This window comes from Danio aesculapii, chromosome 24 (genome assembly GCF_903798145.1).
Source record: "Danio aesculapii chromosome 24, fDanAes4.1, whole genome shotgun sequence".
Lineage (NCBI taxonomy): Eukaryota > Metazoa > Chordata > Actinopteri > Cypriniformes > Danionidae > Danio > Danio aesculapii.
Window position 1 is genome coordinate 1,528,035 of NC_079458.1, and position 20,764 is coordinate 1,548,798.

The 20,764-nt window shown below is 33.6% G+C and overlaps 1 protein-coding gene across 8 annotated transcripts in view; it reads right to left on the reverse strand.

The window, feature by feature from the left end:
• Positions 1-20,764, reverse strand: part of ptprma (protein tyrosine phosphatase receptor type Ma) — a 331,270-nt gene that overhangs the window by 82,926 nt on the left and 227,580 nt on the right. For 5 of the 8 annotated variants that reach the window (XM_056451137.1, XM_056451133.1, XM_056451135.1 and 2 more), the window contains 2 exons: positions 19,952-20,087; positions 11,160-11,189 (listed from right to left, as the gene is read on the reverse strand). In XM_056451137.1, coding sequence (XP_056307112.1) covers positions 11,160-11,189; positions 19,952-20,087 — 166 coding nt within the window. The remainder of the gene's footprint in view (positions 1-11,159; positions 11,190-19,951; positions 20,088-20,764) is intronic. The other 3 variants (XM_056451138.1, XM_056451136.1, XM_056451132.1) reach the window with 1 other exon arrangement.

Consider the following 20,764-nt stretch of genomic DNA (forward strand, 5'->3'; position numbering starts at 1 on the left):
ACTACAGTAAACAGATGGCCACACAGCAACACCTTACCAACCACCCAAGCACTGTAGTAAGCACCTTAACAACTACTCCAAATACCCTAGAAACCACCAAAACAACTTTGCAACCACATAGCAACAGCCTAGCAACCACCCCAAATCCTATAGCAACACCCTGGCAACTACTCTAAATTCTTTAACATCCACTGGCAACACCCTAACAATTTACCAACCACACAGCAACACCCTGGCAAGTACTCTCCATTGTCTAACATTCACTGGCAACACCCTAACAATTTACCAACCACACAGCAACACCCTGGCAAGTACTCTCCATTGTCTAACATTCACTGGCAACACCCTAACAATTTACCAACCACACAGCAACACCCTGGCAAGTACTCTCCATTGTCTAACATTCACTGGCAAGACCCTAACAATTACCAACCACATAGCAACACCCTGGCAACTACTCTAAATTCTCTAACATCCACTGGCAACACCCTAACAATTTATCAACCACATAGCAACACCCTGGCAACTACTCTAAATTCTCTAACATCCACTGGCAACACCCTAACAATTTACCAACCACATAGCAACACCCTGGCAACTACTCTAAAGTCTCTAAGATCCCCCAGAACACTACAGTAAACAGATTGGCCACACAGCAACACCTTACCAACCACCCAAACACTGTAGTAAGCACTTTAACAACTACTCCACTACCCTAGAAACCACCAAAACAACTTTGCAACCACATAGCAACAGCCTAGCAACCACCCCAAATCCTTTAGCAACATCCTGGCAACCACAATTTTTTTCTCATGTCCACCAGAACACTATAGCAAACGGATGGCAAATTTTACACATGCAAACCTTCACATTTACTTCTAAAGTGTAAGAACTATTCACCAGCATGCTGATCTAGATGCGTATGATGATTGTATTACAGGTATCAGTGGTATGACAGTGTTCTCCATTGTTCTAAGCATAAGTGAGTGTCTATTATACTGAAGCAGCACTTTGTTTGACGGGCTTCAGCTCGCAGTACGCTGAGTTTTCTATTAGTATGTATGACTGATGATTTTGCAGGCGTATTGAAATGAGCACTGAAGCCTGACATGAGCTGTCAGCGCCATCAAACGCACTTCCCGCAAGATACAGAGGTCACCTGCACATTTTCACTCAGACTTTGACGTCCCAGACATGAGCGAGTCTCCCAGCATTCCCTGCTTTAAAGGAGGAGCAGTGGTGAATACTGAATGCACGGTGCTACTGTTTCTATATACTAATTACATATGTTTTTATATGCTAATTACAATATGAGGGTAATTGATATAAGTATAATATTTATATATTTAAAATAAATCATTTGCAATCACGATACAGTAGTAGGTATTTTTAATTTGCAATGAATTTAGGTTAATAAACATTCAAATAAACGTAAATACCCCATGGACAGATATTACTAACCCATCAATTAAACCAAATAGGTGATAATAATAAACTACTAACATTGATGCAAATAGTTAATGCAGAAGCTAGTATATTCATTTTATTTGCATAAATATTAAAAATTATATTTCTGTATGTTAAATTATAAATTGTATAATATTTAAATATTTAACATAAATGATTTGCAATCACTATACAGTATTATTTGCAATGAATTTGGGTTAATAAACATTCAAATAAATTTAAATTCACAATTACCAAATATGATTAAGGCATCATTTAAACCAAATGGAAACTGAAGCAAAGAAAAAACATAAACACCTGATATTGATGCAAATAATTAAGACACAGCAGCTGATATATTCATTTTGTTCGCATTATTAATAAGCGTTATACTTCTACATGCGTATTAATAATCCAGCTGTTCTGGTTTGGCTGTAATATGATCATTGTAATATGCTGTAATGTGTGAACGAGCTCTTCGGGCATGAATTATATGATGTGGAGAAATATTAAGATAACATGCATGCATTAAATTGCATAATATTTTATATATTTAAAATAAATAATGTATGATGACTAGAGTAGGCATTGTTTTCATTTACAATAAATTTACATTAATTAACATTCAAATAAATGGATATTCCCCACTGCCGGATATAATTAAGGCCTCACAACTGTTACTGATGCAAATAGTTATGATGCAGCAGCTGATATATTAATATTAAGTGTTGTGTGTGTGTGTGTGTTTGTGTGTGCATATATATATTACATTACATAAACATTCAAATAAATGTAAATTCCCCGTTGCCAGATATGATTAAGACAATATTTAAACCAACTGAACACAGAGACACAAAGAAAAACAGTAATAAACAACTGATATTGATGCAAATACGTATGGTGCAGCAGCTGACATTTTATTATTAAGCATTATATTTATACATGCTTATTAGTAATCCAGCTGTTGAGGTTTGCCTGTAATATGATCATTGTAATATGCTTCAATGTGCGAACGAGCTCTTCAAGCATGAAGGATTATATGATGCTGAGAAATATTAAGATATAATGTGTTGACAGTTTAATTAAACGGTTGCAGGTGAAGCTGAAATCTGCATCACAAACATCTGCTGCTCATCAGCATCTGTCACAAACACTCACGTTAACTAGTTGCAGTGTTGCATCAATATGCAGCAGGTGTTTCAGTTTACTCGCATCGTCATATAAGCACCCTCGAAATCATACTGTGATCATGCATTAAAGTGGGACCCTCATTGAACCCACTGCTGCATCAATATCATCAGAGCAGCACTGATGGCAAGTGCAGCATCAGAGCGAGTGTGCGCTACACCCTAATGCTATTATCCTGTCCATTAAACTATTAGTGTCACTGTAACCTGCAGCTTCACTCAAGCATCCACAGAGCAGATCTCCGAAGCCGCTCGGACTCCAGCAACATCACCACATGCTGGAAATAAATATTTTAAAGCTCTAACAAATGGAACGAGTGTTTGTCTGTCTTTAAATAGATGCACAAAAACAACCGTGTTTGCTGGATGCACTTTGACAACATTTAAAAGAGGATATTCAGCACTAAAGCATGGCTCATTAAGTCTAAAAGCACTACAGTTAAACTGATCAGTGATAGAGAAGGCATAAATTATACAAAAATTACAGAAATATTAAAAATATTGTTTATTTTATAAGCTTTATGTGACATATGGGACAGACAATGTAAATAATACATGCCTAAATAAGTCTTAAGCAATTACCCAGACCACCAGTGATGGAAAGAGTACTGATAAATCATACTGGAGTAAAATTATCATTACTTGCATAGAAATGTAGTGCAAGTAGAGTAAACGTGTCTGTTGTAAATATTACTCAAACTCTGAGTGAAAAGCAGCGCTTTCAAAAGTCCTTAAGAGTATTGAGTCTTACGCTGTAGTCAGCTGATGCATTTACATGTAATTTGTGGATGTGTGTAAACGCCATATTCTGTAGTGCATTTTGTCATTACCGAGCAGGCACACGACATCATAAGCTGTTAATATTAGGTTAGATTTAGGTTGTGATGTCAGGTGACCAAAATTCAATGTCTAGCTAGCGTCTAAGGACAACGTTATTTTGATGTCCAATAATGACGTTGATATTTGGTTGATTTTAGGTTGTGTTAGAAAGTGACCAAAATCCAACGTCGAGCCAACATCTTAAACCAACGTCATACTGATGTCAAATATGGCAACCTAAATCCTACATCTGATAGACGTCATAGTGGTAACTTCCACACAACGTTAAGCTGTAATATCATTAGATGTTGATATTTGGTTGATTTTAGGTTGTGTTAGAAAGTGACCAAAATCCAACGTCAGGTCAACATCTTAAACCAACGTCATACTGATGTCAAATATTGATATTTATTTGTCATGTATGGCAACCTAAATCCTACATCTGATAGACGTCATGGTGGTAACTTCCACACAACATCAAGCGGTGATATCATTAGACGTTGATATTTGGTTGATTTTAGGTTGTGTTAGAAAGTGACCAAAATCCAACGTCAGGTCAACATCTTCAACCAACGTCATACTGATGGCAAATATTGATATTTATTTGTCATGTATGGTAACCTAAACCCTACATCTGATAGACGTCATAGTGGTAACTTCCATATTCTAATATCATTAGACGTTGATATTTGGTTGATTTTAGGTTGGACATTGGATATTGACGTCGGCCAGAAGATGGGTTCTAATGTCAACCCGATTTTTATTTCCAAACAAAATGCAATGTCCCCACGACGTTGGGGTATAACGTCAGTCTGACGTCGTCATGTTGACGTCTTGTGCCTGCTGGGTGTTTAAGGTCAATTCGGTCATCATATAGTAAACATCATTCGTCATGTCATCATTGACCTGCATCTAAACAGTCTCTGGGTCAATGCATCTAAATTTCTCTAAATGCGACTGATTTCTCTAATCCACATAGACAAGAAACATTAAAGTAATGACTGCTGGATGATGGACAATAGTGGAGTAAAAGTTCTGATACAGCACTAAACATGTACTCAAGGGAGAGTAAAAGCACACATTTATATAACTACTCAGTAAATTACAATCCCTGAGGAAAACTACTCAATTACAGTCATTTGAGTATTTGTAATTTGATACTCTACACCACTGCAGACCACCCTAGAAACCACATAGAATCCACTTAAACACCATACAGATATCGCCACTGGGAATGCACTCTTCTTCACGCGCAGTGCTGCAATTTGTCACGTGCAGTCAGGCGCTGAGCTGCAGCAGCAAAGGCTGCCTTTTCATTTAAAAAAACAAAACTTTCTTTGTGCTTTACGCAATATCCACCAGGTGGCGCAAGGAACAACCACTTTTCCAATGTCGGGCCAGTGCGAGCGAACCCCCCAACCAAATAACCTGCCCAGGAGTGCGTTTTGCAAACTGTGTTTTTAGCAAACAAACCATCATAAAAAAATGCTGCGCTGCTACAGTATATCAGTTCAGTATGTTCACTATGTTACATAACTGCCCCTGCTGGTCATGTCTGTCTTGTGTTAGACCATTTTGTGCTGTGCCGCGCAGTACTGCAGCATTGCGTATGGTCACGTTCAATCACGCGCACATTCTCAGTAACCACATCTGTAGCAATTACTAATGACACACTAGCAACCATCCAAAACACCCTAGCAACCACCCAGATAACCATATCAATTACTAATAACACCGAACAAACCACCTAGAATATGATTGCAATTACTCATAACACCCTAGCAACCACCCTGATTACCATGTCATTTACTGATAACACCCTAGAAACAATCCAGATTAATGTAGCAATTACTCATAACACTCTAGCAACCACCCAGAATAAGAATACCATAGTAATTACTAATAACACCCTAGCAACCACCCAGAATAAGAATGCCAAAGCAATTACTCATAACACCCTAGCAACCACCCAGAATATCACAGCAATTGCTCATAACATCCTAGCAACCACCCAAAACACCCTAGTAACGACCCAGAATACCAAAGCAATTCCTAACAACAACCTAGCAACCACACAGAACACAATAGCAATTACTCAACACCCCAGCATTCACCCAGAATACCACAGCAATTACTAATAACACCCTAGCAACCACCCAGATTCCCATATCAATTACTGATAACACCCTAGAAACCACCCAGAACATAATAGCAATTACTCATAACACCCTAGTAATGACACAGAATCCCATAACAATTACTCATTACACCCTAGTAACCACACAGAACACAATAGCAATTACTCAACACCCTAGCATCCACCCAGAATAAGAGTACCATAGCAATTACTCACAACACCCCAGCAACCACCCTGAATACCATAGAAATGACTGATAACACCCTAGCAACCACCCAGATTACCATATCAATTACTGATAACACCCTAGAAACCACCCACAACATGATAGCAATTACTCATAACACCCTAGTAACGACCCAGAATACCATAACAATTACTCATTACACCCTAGTAACCACACAGAAAACAATAGCAATTACTTAACACCCTAGCATCCACCCAGAATAAGAGTACCATAGCAATTACTCATAAAACCCTAGCAACCACTCTGAATACCATAGAAATGACTGATAACACCCTAGCAACCACCCAGATTACCATATCAATTACTGATAACACCCTAGAAACTACCCAGAACATGATAGCAATTACTCATAACACCCTAGTAACGACCCAGAATACCATAACAATTACTCATAACACCCTGACAACCACCCAGAATATAATAGCAATCACTCAGTCCCCACTAACACCCTAGCAACCCCTATCAGCAGCATGTCCAACACAGAGATGAGTACATCATGAATGCTTGAGATTATGCAGGCTCATTGGTTGACATATTTTACAGGTGTGTGTATGTGTGTGTGTATGTGTGTGTGTGTGTGTGAGCGTTTAATGCTTCATAAGCCCCGATGATGCATTCATCTCCACTGAGAGCTTTCAGCAGGATTTCCAGCCCTAAATCCCCAGGTATGCTGCACGCACCCATTAATAGACGTTAATTGGACTCTAATTTAATTATAGAGTCTGATCGCTGCTGGTGACTCATTTCTAAACTTTCCTGGTCTGATCCATTACCATTTAGAGTACGGAGGGTTTTATTATCTGCATCAGAGGGCGACGGTGAGCCCGCGGCCCGACTGGGAAATCTCTCTGGGTTTTTTTTCTGCTTCCACAGCCGCCGTCAGCCGAGACAAATGCACATCGTCTTGTTACAATTAATTTGTTTCTTGTTCTGCGTGAGGCTTCGGTGAAGGATTTAATTAAGGCCTCCCGCTCGCTTGAACACTGAGTTAACGGGAACATCTGAGAGAGAGAGAGAGACCAGAGGAGATTTTCTACGGTTTATGTCACGATGGTTTGTGAATACGCAGGATAAAATGGTCTGAAATTTCAGATTTTAATACTTTGATAATATTATTCTGTGATGAAGCACTACATTATTCGCCTCTTCTACTTTAAATATTTCCTAAGTTATGTTTAACAATGCAATGACATTTTGATGACAGTATTTCCTATTGTACTTTATATCTTCTGTATACAGTCTTATTTTTGTTTGGGTGGAATCAATAATATATTTACATTTACATTTAGTCATTTAGCAGACGCTTTTATCCAAAGCGACTTACAAATGAGGACAAGGAAGCAATTTACACAACTATAAGAGCAGCAGTGAACAAGTGCTATAGACAAGTTTCAGGTGTGTATATATATATATATATATATATATGTACGCAGAAATAAACAGAGAAAAATAACTAAATAATAAAAACATGAATTATAAAATACAGAAAACTGCTAATTTACACATTTTCTTTACAGTGTAGGTTAATTAGTTAAGTTTTAGTAGTTAATTAGTAGTTAACTAGACAAGTTTCAAAAAATCATTTCTTAAGAGAGTTAATAATATTATCCTTAAAAATAGTTTTTTAAAACAAGATGAATTAACGCTTTAGATATTTGTGCAACTTCTTTATTTCCAATCTAAAAATAAAAAACAAGATTTTTTGCATGATATAATACCAAAATCACAATAAATAATCAAATACAACAGTGCATAATAGATAAACGTACAAAATACAGGCTTTATAAAAGTATTCTGCTTGTGTTCAATATCTATGAACACATTTTCTTAAAAATAATTGCTTAAATTATTCAACAAATAATAAAAATATGAACACATCCAAAGCATTTATTAATCTTCCTTAATGCTCACTTCAACATCTATTAATGCAGTAATAAAATCTAAATCAAAACTAAAAACTGCTTTTATTCTAGCCAAACTTAAACAATTAAGTTTTTTCCAGAAGAAAAAATATTATAAATAATACTGTGAATCCTGAATCTCATTTGGGAAATATTTGAATAAGAATAAAAAGTTTGTGAATAAGCTTGCCTTCAACCTTATGTGATCTGCAGAAATGGACACTGATTCAAATCAGTGAATGAATTAGATTCAAAAGAATCACTGAGCCGAATCAAACTTACTGAGCCTGCTTGAATCAGATGATTTGCACATCTTTCAATTGTTCTTCAGTTAAATATTAAACGCAGTGAGCTAATAGTTTATATGGACTGAATTTAAACTTGTTTGCTAAAACTCAGCCCATATAAAGTGTTTGCAACCACTTGCCTTAAAGTAATAAATGCAATGAATACTTTTTCTACAGAGTAGCAGAAGAACAGACGCCTCCTAATGTAAATCTGTGATGTCAGTGTTCAGTATTTTGTGTCCAAATATAGAGAGAGTTATAAATGCTAAAGATGCTCTCCATATCGGGGGATTTGATCAACAGACTCTGGATCTTCTTCTAATCCTGGCTGAAGGCTGCGGATCCTGACACAAACAGATGCGACTTTCTCTAGCTCCTGCATGAATGTCACGTTTGAAGGCCTGAAGGAATCCCTCAGCGCAAATAAAGCAGATTAAACCGCAGATTCCAGACGCTATAAATAAACCACATTAATTCATGCAGAGCCGCAACAAACTTTACCAAGTTGACTAACAGGAAACAATGCGTCTGTTTGCTCAACACGGTAAATAAATATCCGGAAATTAGCGGTTTTCTGTATTTTGTGATTCATCCCTGTTTGTTTTTTTATTTATTTCTGCTTCTGAATGTCATTATGGGCTCTCGATCTTTCTTCCAACAACTTTTAACCTTGAAAAGTTGTAAGAAGTGACTTTTTTGAACATGTTTATTAGTCTGTAGTGCTATATTGTCTGAGTTGGTGTTGTATATTAAGCTACAGAAACCTTGTAATAAACTGCAGCACATTTTACACTCTTATTTCTCTACATATTATTTCTTATATTATTTCAAACGACTAAAATGTCAATAAAAGTCACTTTGTTGAACGGTAGAGTTGAATATTTAAGATCAAAACTGGACAGAGCAGAGATCAACATCCCATAATGCAATTCACAACCGGAAATAAACACAAAACACACAAAATAAGGATATTTTTGACAGTGTACTTGATGTGTATTTCAGTGTTTATTACACTCTTAAAATAATGCTGCTTTCTTTTAACACAAGGGTGTCAAATCCAGTTCCTGGAGGGCTGCAGCTCTGCACAGTTTAGTTCCAACCCTGCTTCAACATACTTACCAGTAGGTGTAGTGTGTTTAATTAGGGTTAAAGCTAAACTCTGCAGAGCTGCGGCAACTTTGACAACTGTGTTTTAACCCAATACTGGGTCAAATATGGACAAACTCAACAGTTGGGTTAAAAAACATAAGTTTGATTTAATTTAAAAGATTAATCAAATATCCATATTTGACCCAACGTCCAAAGCATTTCTAAAGTGTTAAAACAATGCTATGTAATGTTATTTGACTTGAAATATTTGTATGCGATTTTAATATATACGCAATCTTAATATATATGCAATCTTAATATATATGCAATCAATCAATATATATATATATATATATATATATATATATATATATATATATATATATATATATATATATATATATATATATATATATATATATTTCTCTGCATTGTTGTGTTGTTGTCTATATCAGTGTAGTTTGCTGGGTTTTCTGCAATTTTGTGGTCCACGCTGTGTTTTTAATACAGGCGCTTAGGTGCTTCATACAGTAAATACATTTTTGATTGGCTTCGAACTAAAAAATAAACAAAGGTAAATAAATAACTCAAACCTTTTCTCATTATCAGGCTAATTTTTCATAATTATTTTCATTTATTTTTTATTTTATAAATGGCTTTAGAAATGATTTATCATGTTTTATTTAACTCATATATATATATATATATATATATATATATATATATATATATATATATATATATATATATATATATAATTATTATTATTATTTATTCATTGATATTAAACAAAAACATTAAATTAAATGCATTTATTTACAGGTATTTATTTATTTCATATTTGAAATATTTATATTTATCAATAAATGTTCAAATGAACAAGATGCATAAATGCTGTATATTTGTGTGCAACTACTTTATGCATTTCATTTATTTGTCATCCAAAAATTATATGCATAATATAATCAATACTTCAACTATAATAATAATAATGCATAATACATAAATGAACAAACTACAAGCTTTCTAAATATATTCTGCTTGTGTATTTGCTTAATTATTTAACATATGATAAAAAATATACACACATCCAAAGCGTTTATTAATCCTACTTAATGCTCAACATGTACTAATGCATTACTAAAATCAAAAGTTGATATTTAATAGACCTTAAATAACGTGAACATACAATGATCAGTTACCCAATATGAATAAATACGATAAATAAATAATTAATGCTTTAAATAAGGTAAGCTAAAGGCAGCATGCATTTGATCTTTCCATTCCCACCACCAGAAATAATGCTAAACGTAAGCGATAAAAGCCAAATATAAATATGTGAATGCATTTCATCAGATCAAGTGTGTCATAATAATATCAAGCATTGTTCAATGATTCGACTAATAATTTGAAATAGTCATTTGATTCGATTGGAATTGTCACTTGATTCTTATGAGTGTGTCTATGTGTGTGTGTGTGTGTGTGTGTGTGCGCGTGTGATGATTAGCATGCACTAGACAGACTCATGCACAAACAGATGTATAAAAAAATAAAATAAATAAAAAAAGATGAAGGGAAAGCAACAGAAGCAGTGATCTGATGGATGAACACCTGAGAGAGTCGATTCATTCATTTGATTCACTGATTCCTTCATCAAACAGCAATGGGAAGGGAAAAAACTGAAGCTTTCTTAAACTCTACGGGAATTCTTTCCATCATGTGATCCTTCCTTCAAACCGCACCAAAGAGAATTTCCTCCAGAGGAAAATTAGCATATATGTTTTTTCTCTCCCAGCGTTTGCTCTGATGAATCATTCACAAGGCCAAAACGCAGGCCAGTTTATCAATGCTGGGATTGGTTTCAGCATCCGTCATTAAAGCAATGCAGCGGTGTCCGGCCGGCTGGAGATCGGGCTGCGGTTTGAAGGAAGCACAAGTCACGCAATCATGCATGAATATTAAAAAGAGGAGAGCGTGAAGAGAGAGAGAAAGAAAAAAAAAGAAAGTAAAAGCACTGAAACTAGTTTTCACAAAGTGGTTACTTACAGGTAGTAAGTGTAGGAGTGATAGGATCTTCTGCCGAGTGGGGTGGAGGGGCAAAAGCAGTGGTGTAGGGGGTGGAGGGGGGGATGAAAATGGAAGGAAAGAAAAAGTAAAAATATTAATGTACGAAAAATAGAGAGAAAAAAATTAACAAAACCTGATTATGGTGACACATGTGAGAAAGAGTTCCTATTTCCAGTCAGTGGGAGCCATTCTGGGCTGTGGGCGGAGCTTACAGTGTGGGTGTGGCACTCAGCGTTAATAATTCATGAGCAGGCATGTTAATGAACTAGACTTAATATTAATAAATCATGAGCAGGTGTCAAATTTAGACTGTCGTGAATAAAGATAAGGCTGTGAGTGGAGGTGTGGGTGGAGCTTAAAGTGTAGGTGTGGCAGTCAGTGTTAATAATTCATGAGCAGACATGTTAATAAATCAGTCTTAATGTTAATAATTCATGAACAGGTGTCACATTTAGGCTGTCGTGAATAAACATAACGCTGTGAGAGGAGGTGTGGGTGGAGCTTAAAGTGTGGGCGTGGCAGTCAGTGTTAATAATTCATGAGCAGACATGTTAAAACATTAATAAATCAGTCTTAATAATGTAAACAATTCATGAGCAGGTGTCACATTTAGGCTGTCGTGAATAAACAACGCTGTGAGAGGAGGTGTGGGTGGAGCTTAAAGTGTGGGCGTGGCAGTCAGTGTTAATAATAATGAGCAGACATGTTAATAAATCAGTCTTAATGTTAATAATTCATGAACAGGTGTCACATTTAGGCTGTCGTGAATAAAGATAAGGCTGTGAGTTGAGGTGTGGGTGGAGCTTAAAGTGTGGGCGTGGCAGTCAGTGTTAATAATTCATGAGCAGACATGTTAATAAATCAGTCTTAACATTAATAATTCATAATCAGATGTCAAATTTAGGCTGTCGTGAATAAACAATGCTGTGAGAGGAGGTGTGGGTGGAGCTTAAAGTGTGAGCGTGGCAGTCAGTGTTAATAATAATGAGCAGACATGTTAAAACGTTAATAAATCAGTCTTAATGTAAATAATTAATGAGCAGGTGTCAGATTTAGGCTGTCGTTAATAAACAACGCTGTAAGAAGAGGTGTGGGTGGAGCTTAGTGTGGGCGTGGCAGTCAGTGTTAATAATTCATGAGCAGACATGTTAATAAATCAGTCGTAACGTTAATAATTCATAAGCAGATGTCAAATTTAGGCTGTCGTGAATAAACATAACGCTGTGAGGAGGTGTGGGTGGAGCTTAAAGTGTGGGCGTGGCAGTCCGGTTTAATAATTCATGAGCAGACATGTTAAAAAAGTTAATCAATCAGTCTTAATGTAAACAATTAAAAATAAGGTTGTGAGAGGAGGTGTGGGTGGAGCTTAAAGTGTGGGCGTGGCAGTCAGTGTTAATAATTGATGAGCAGGCATGTTAATAATCTTAATAAATCAGTCATTTTTATGCCAATGCGAATAAAATTAATGTTGTGGGCAGAGCTTACAGCAGGGTCCTAGAGGGCCAGTGTCCTAGAGGATTTAGCTCCAACCCTAATCAAACACACCTGAACCAGCTAATCAAGCTCTTACTAGGTATACTAGAAACTTCCAGACAGGTGTGTTGAAGCAAGTTGGAGCTAAAGTCAGCAGGACACCGGCCCTCCAGGACCGACTTTGGACACCCTTGGCTAACAGTCTGGGTGACATTCAGTGTCAATAATTCAATGTCAATTAGGCTGACATAAATAAATTGAAGAATATGGGCGGAGCTTACATTGTTGGTAAGGCAGTCAAGAGTTAATAATTCATAAGCAGACGTGTTAATAATATTACTAAATCAGTGTTAATCATGTTAATAAATTATAAGCAGATGTCACATTTAGGCTGTTGTGAATAAACATAAGGCGGTGAGGGTGGAGCTTAAGATGTGGGCGTGGCAGTCAGTGTTTAGAATTAATGAGCAGGCATGTTAATAATGTTAATAAATCAGTCATATTTATGCTGACGCAAATAAAAATAATGTTGTGGGTGTGACAGTCAGTGTTAATAATTCATGAGCATACATCATAATGAGGCTGACATACATTAAAGGATGTGGGCGGAGTTTACAGTACAGTATGGGTATGGCAGTCAGTGTTATTAATTCATGAGCTGGCATCACATTTCGGCTGACGGGATTATAAATAAGATTGTGGGCTGGGCTTAAGGTGTGACCGTTAACAGCATTAATAAATAATGAGCAGGCATTATATTTAGGCTCACATTAATCGATTTAAGGATGTGGGTGTGACAGTCAGTGTTCATTCATGAGCAGATGTCATATTGAAGCTGACGTGAATAAAAATAAGATTGTGGGAGGAGCTTATAAGTGTGGGTTTGGCAGTCATATTTAGGCTAATGTGAATTAAAATATGGCTATGGGCAGAGCTTAAGTTGTGGGTGTGTCAGTCAGTGCTAATAGCATTAATAATTCATGAGCAAGCATCATATTCATGTTGAAGCAAATTAAAGTAAGGCTGTGGGCGGAGCTTAAGGTGTGGGTGTGGCAGTCAGAATAATAATTCATAACTAGGAATCACATGAAGGCTGGCATGAATAAGCATAAGACTGAGATTATATGTGGGTGGAGCACTTACTGTAGATATCATTAATAATTCATGAGGTGTCATATTTAGGCTGAGGTAAATATAAAAAAAATAAGGCTGGGAGACTGAGCTGTAGGTGGAGCTTAAGGTCTGGGTGTGGCAGTAAGTGTTGATAGCATTAATAATTCATGAGCAAGTGTCATATTTAGGCTGAAGCAAATAAAATAAGGTGGTGAGGAATTCAAGAAAGGAAGTATTATTCATATACTGTCTAAATGTATTGGGCTTGTTTATGAAGGAAAACTAAGATACATTTTTGTCCAATATTTGCACCTATTTTTTGTAATATGTAAATTATTTATACATTTAGTTAGCAATTTAAATAGTGTGAAAATTATATGTAAATAAAACAAAATACATAAACCTGTTCAGCTTGTGTTACAATAAAATAAATAAATTGAATTAAATGTATATATGTGTATATATATTTATATATGTATATATGTGTGTATATATATGTATATATGTGTGTATATATATGTATATATGTGTGTATATATATGTATATATGTGTGTGTATATATATATATATATGTGTGTGTATATATATATATATTTATACATACATATATACATACACACACACACACACACACACACACACACACACACACACACACACCACACACACACATATATATATATATATATATATAATAATATATACATATACATATATATATATATATATATATATATATATATATATATATATATTATTTTATAAATGCATTACTGTACTTCACAAGAAAAGCTTTAATTAGCTTTTTTGCATTAGCAAAGATGTTATTTTACATGCATTACATATTTATTTAAATATTTATTTATTTCACACATTTTACTGAATTTTGCACTGCATTGCCTTGGAATGGAAAAAAAATCATCAATGAACATCAATAATATTGTAGCAGAAATATTTAGTTGTTTGGATTGTTTTTTGTTTTGTATTTCTCATCTTACAGTATGACGAAGCATTATCAGTTAATTAATCTTCACCAAACTCAACAGTACGGCACGCTAGAAGATCTCATTCATGAAAAGCAGATATATTTATGAGTGTCAAACTCAAGTGTTCCACTAAACTGAATGCAAACAAATGCACTGCATTAAAGAGGTTGCATTAATAATTAATGTAACAATACATGCAATTTAATGTTCATCTAATGCTTTATTAATGACGTTTTAGTGTACTGAATATTCATAAGCTAATCAGTTGTAGAGCCCATTGATGAAACGCACGCAGCAGGACTTCTGCATTAGACTGAATGAGTGGCTCTGATTCTTGTTTCATTCAGATTACCATCAGTACAGTACAGTAAAATACCATAAAGGAGGTCAGAGAGACAAAGGGAAGACAGAAAGAGCGCAGTAGCAAAGGATAAAGGCACTTTTGATTGATTTTCTGGAGCAGATTTAATTCTGAGACTGAACAAAACAAAACAAAAATCTGAGCACGCTACAGTAGTTAATAATAAGGGACTCTTAAAGGGACAGTTCAGCTAAAAATGGAAAACCGTCATTTACATAGTCAACATTTACAGTACATCAAAATGTTTCTTTACGCTATGGAACAATACTATTGACTTTAAATTTGATAATTACATCATAGTTTAAAATTTTTATCTCATAATTCATATTGTGTCAGTTTTGGCATTTTATCTCAATTTAGATTGTGTCATAGTTTTGGCTTTTTATCTCATAACTCATATTGTGTCATAGTTTTGGCTTTTTATCTCATAACTCATATTGTGTCATAGTTTTGGCTTTTTATCTCAATTTAGACTGTCATAGTTTTGGCTTTTTATCTCATAATTTAGATTTTTTTCATCTCAATTTTATCTTAAATATTTTTTAATCTTTTCTATCTTATAATTTAAATTGTGTCATAGTTTTGACATTTTATCTCATAATTTTGACTTTATATCTCATATTTAGAATTTTTGGCATTTTCAATATTCTATATTAATGATCAATTTAGCTTGAGAATCTTTACATTTACAATTGATATTTTTCACAATTTTGTGTTGTCACAACTTTACTTTTATCATTTCTAATTATTGCTAACTAATTTATAGATTCTGTGACATTTAATTGGTGTGACTTTATCTGATGATGATCATCATAATTGTGTATTTCTCATAATTGAGTCTTTTCCAAAGCAATTTCATTATTTTATCATTTAGTACACAAATTTCTAGTCAATGCAATTTGTTTCACAATTTAGTCTTTTGTCAAATAGACTTCTAGCTCTAAATTATGAATTTATAATCTTAATTATAGATTTTGAATCTTTATCTCATAATTCCAAGTTTTATCTCATAATTATGCCATTTAAATCTGATTAGTATCACAATTTAATATATCTATTTAGACTTTTTAATGCCATAATTTTGCCTTAATTAGAATTTCTTCAGCATTTTCAATATTTTAACATCAATTAATATCATTTAGTGCTAGAATTTATTTTGAACTTTTTATATCACAATTCTTCACTCAAAAATAGTCATTTACTCAGTATTTATTTAGCCTCGTGTTTTTATTTATGCTGAACACAAAAGAAGATATTTTGAAGAACGTTGCAAACGGCTGCTCACTGACTTTTATAGAAGAAAATAAGAATAACATTGTTTTGCAACATTCTTCTAAATATCTTCTTTTGTGTTCAGCATAATTAAAAACACGAGGCTAACTAAATACTATCTTAAATACTAAATAAATATCTGTCTTTTGTGTTCAACACTCAACGCTGAATAAATACTGAGTAAATGTCTATTTTTAAGTGAACTATCCCTTTAATTCTGAATACAGTCCTGACTTATTTACTAATATCAATCCAGTCAAATAACACTGAGATTTAACACGCAATTCTGAGGTTAGGCTAAAAATGACCCATGCGATGCATACAAACAATCTGACGGAAACTGCATGCTCAGCAAAATAAATAAACAAACAAATAATCAATAAATAAATAAACATTTACTCAGTATTTATTCACTCAAGTGTTTTGTTTTTATTTTGTTTTGTTTTTTTAAACACAAAAGAAGATAATTTGCAGAATGCTGGAAACTGGTGCCTATTGACTTCCATGGTTAGAAATAAGAATACAATGGGAGTCAATTGCTGCATTTTCCAACATTCTTCAAAATATCTTTGTGTTCAGCATACAAAAACTCAATGCTGAATTAATACTGAGCAAATGCGTAATTTTGAGTGAACTATCCCTCTCTTTCTGAACTAGTCCTGACTTAATTACTTATATCAATTCAATCAAATAACACTGAGATTTAACATGCAATTCTGAGGTTATTAAACCTGTCCAATGCATACAAACAATCTGATGGAAACTGCACACTCAGCAAAATAAATAAATAAATAAATTAATAAATAAAGACATCTCTCTATCTCTCTTCAAGCGTTTGGCCATTCTGAAGCAGCAAAATCAATAAAGACAAATACCCTTTATATTCTGAGCGCGTAATGACTCTCATTAAAAACATTTTAACTCGGCCTGCCTGCACTTGACATCTGAAAGCAGAGAAAACACACCGCCTGAACCACTGAGTTTATTTGCATGATTTTTTTTTTACTCCAGATCTAATGTAAACTCGCCCGCAGCAACAAGCCTTGGGCGTCTCTTTGAAAAAAATTTTAAAAATCGCCTTTCATCAAATTTTCTCTCTTATCTTGCCTTTTCTCTTCTTTTTCTGCACTTGGAAAAATATTTGTGCGGTTTCCCGTCGCCGGGTCATTAAAGCAACGCCGTTTGTTTGAGAGGAAAATATTAATATTTCATCAGGCAGCGTGTATTTGGTGCCACAAAGCGTGTAATGGTGCTTATCAGGGCGATCAAATCAATTATTCTGCGTCAGGCTGACAAAAGCATCCGTTTGAGGAGCGTCAGCTGAGATTGCTTTGACTTTCATGTGTTCGCTGGATGTTTTCTGACACCGGAGATCTCTGAAGCTCAAGATGCCATTTGTTTTTTAGATCCTGAACACTTTGTCGGGTTTTAATGTCGAGAGTCGCTGTAAGTCAATCACTGACACTCTGACTGATGCTCTGCACTGAAAAAAATGATTCATGGCAGTATTATGATCATTACATTGCTTATTACGTTCATTACTTATTTAATGATCATTACATTTAAGGCTAGTGGTTGCAAATCATTTAGATGGGCTAGTTTAAACAAATTAAACTTAGTAATGTTCAGCTTAATTTAATTTCAGCCCATAGAAATTGTTTGCAACCACTTACCTTAAAACAATTGAGCAAATCCAGTGAATCTTTTTTTCAGTGTGTAAACAAATATATATAAATATATACATAAATAAAATCAAATTACTTTTCTAGTCAGTCAAGACTTACATCAGTCAAACTGACCAGAAATATTAAGTTAAACTTTGTATAATTAAAAATAAAATTTGTTGAAACCTGATTTATTTTATAAATTGAAAAAAAAAATTACAATAAATTAAAACATCATAACAATGTATTTAAAATAAGTTTAAGCAACATAATATTCTTTTCTGCCTTGACATTTTTGTCATATTTTGTATAGTGTGCTGCAGACACCAATGATTTACCTCATCATTTTAACTCATATTTTAACTCATAATATTTTTCATAATTTTAACTTTTTGCATTTTTTTATCTCAATTACCTTTTAGTTGCAATTTAAAACTATATTTTTAGTTGAATGAAATCAACTTTTCTAGTCAAGTCAACTTACATCAATCAAACTAGAAATATTAAGTTAAACTCTGTAAAATTAAAAATAAAATTTGTTGAAACCTGATTTAGTTATTACAATAAGTTAAAACATCAAAACAATGTATTAAAATAAGTTATAACAACATTAAAATATTTGACAATTTGTCATATGTGTGATATGTCATATGTTTGTCATATGTGTAATGCAGTGACATCAATAAATATATCTCATAATATAAACTCATCATTTATCTCATAATTAAACTCTCATTTTAATTTTTGGCATTTTTTATCTCAATCATCACTTAGTTAAACTGTAAAAAATATTTTTAGTTGAATCAAAATTTTAGTTCTAGTTTCTAGTCAAGTCAACTTACATCAGTCAAACTGACTAGAAATATTAAGTTAAACTTTGTATAATTAAAAATAAAAATAGTTGAAACCTGATTCACTGATTAAAAATAAGTTAAAGCAACATAAAAATATTTGACGTTTTGTTATATTTTTATATTGTGCTGCAGTGACACCAACACATTTATTAAACTTTTCGCATTTTTTATCTTAATATTTAGTCGCACTGTAAAAAAAATATCTTTTAGTTGAATCAAATTAACTTTTCTAGTCATGTCAACTTACATCAGTCAAACTGATTAGAAATATTAAGTTATATATTTTTTATTGAAACCTGATTAACTAAGTTAAAACAAGTTGTTGTAAAGAAGTTAAAGTATTTTGTTGGCTATTTATTTTTCACAATATGATTTTTTATAGTGTGCTGCAGTGACAACAATCAATGTATCTCATAGTTTTATCTCATAATTTAACTAATCATTTTAACTTTTTGGATTTTAAAAATTTATTTAATAATGATTTTTTTTCATTAATTTAACGTTTATTTCATTTTTTTATCAATATTATATTTTCACATTATTTATTTTTTCTTCAAATGACCTATTATACAAATATGACTAAATACATTTCAGAATTTCAAGTTTTAATATGATTCAGTTTTTTTAAATGTCACTTTTATTGAATAATTCCGACTTTTTATAATTAAAAATTTCTAAATGTTTTTCACTAATTGTTTATCACTTCATTTGTCATTTATCTCATAATTTTAGTTAAGTATGTCAAAATAAAAATACTTCCTGATGATTATAATAACTAATCCTAATTATTATGATTTATACTTCAAAATAAGCATATTTTAATTCATATTTGGAATCTTTTATCTCATAATTACACATTTCATAGCTATGATTTACCAAAGCATCACTTTCAGAGCAACCAATGAGGTGAGTGCGGGGGCGGGGCTCTCTGTTTGATTGACAGGCTGGTGTGAGTGCAGTGGTGTATAAATGAAGACAGCAGAAACACACTGAAGATCATCAGATGAATCAGAGTGAATATTGTAGAAATGAATGAAAATCTCCTACCGTTTCTTCATCACTAGTACCACGCCGAGGAAGATGATGACGAAGAGTAGAATCCCAGCGATAACGCCGGCGATTTTCACCGTATGATCAGTCTGTTTTTCCGGCTCCACCGCGTCTGGTTTACGGGTCGCAGCGCCTGAAACAACACATTCAGACAAGCAGAGGAGTCACTGATGTTACGATGGACAGACAGAAATACTGACCAAATATTACTAGCAAGAAAGTAAACAAAAAAACATACGTGATCATGTGCTTTAGGTTAGTATTAGTAAACAGTTAATCAAGCATTGTTTTGTTTTTTATAAATGAAGACTCCTGGATCTAACATGAGAGAAAACACTCTACAATCTACAGCACTCAGCATATATGTGTACACCTCTCACAAATCTTTCTTTTAAATTCATATTTTTAAAGGGATGCTGCACAGTACTGAAGCCAAATCTGGAGCTTATCTGACAAAATAACTTATGATAACGCTCCAAAAACTAGTACAGCCTAATTTATATGTTATAGAAAAGCATTAAATACAAATTTAAAAAAAGAAAAAAAAATCAAGAGAAGCCAAAAAAATTGTTGCAATGTATTTTTTTGCAATATTTTGGCAGAATTTAATTGTTTTATCTTCAATTTCTAAATATGTTCTGTGATTATAATATTACTTTAATAAATATATCTGTTTAATAAACCTGTTTTGTTTAAATGCACCAAAATGCACAGTCTATATTGACTGAGAAATGGAGGAAAATATTCCTTTTCAAAGTGGGCTATACTCAGTTATGCTGTATCATTTACAGTAAAAATAATAATAAACAT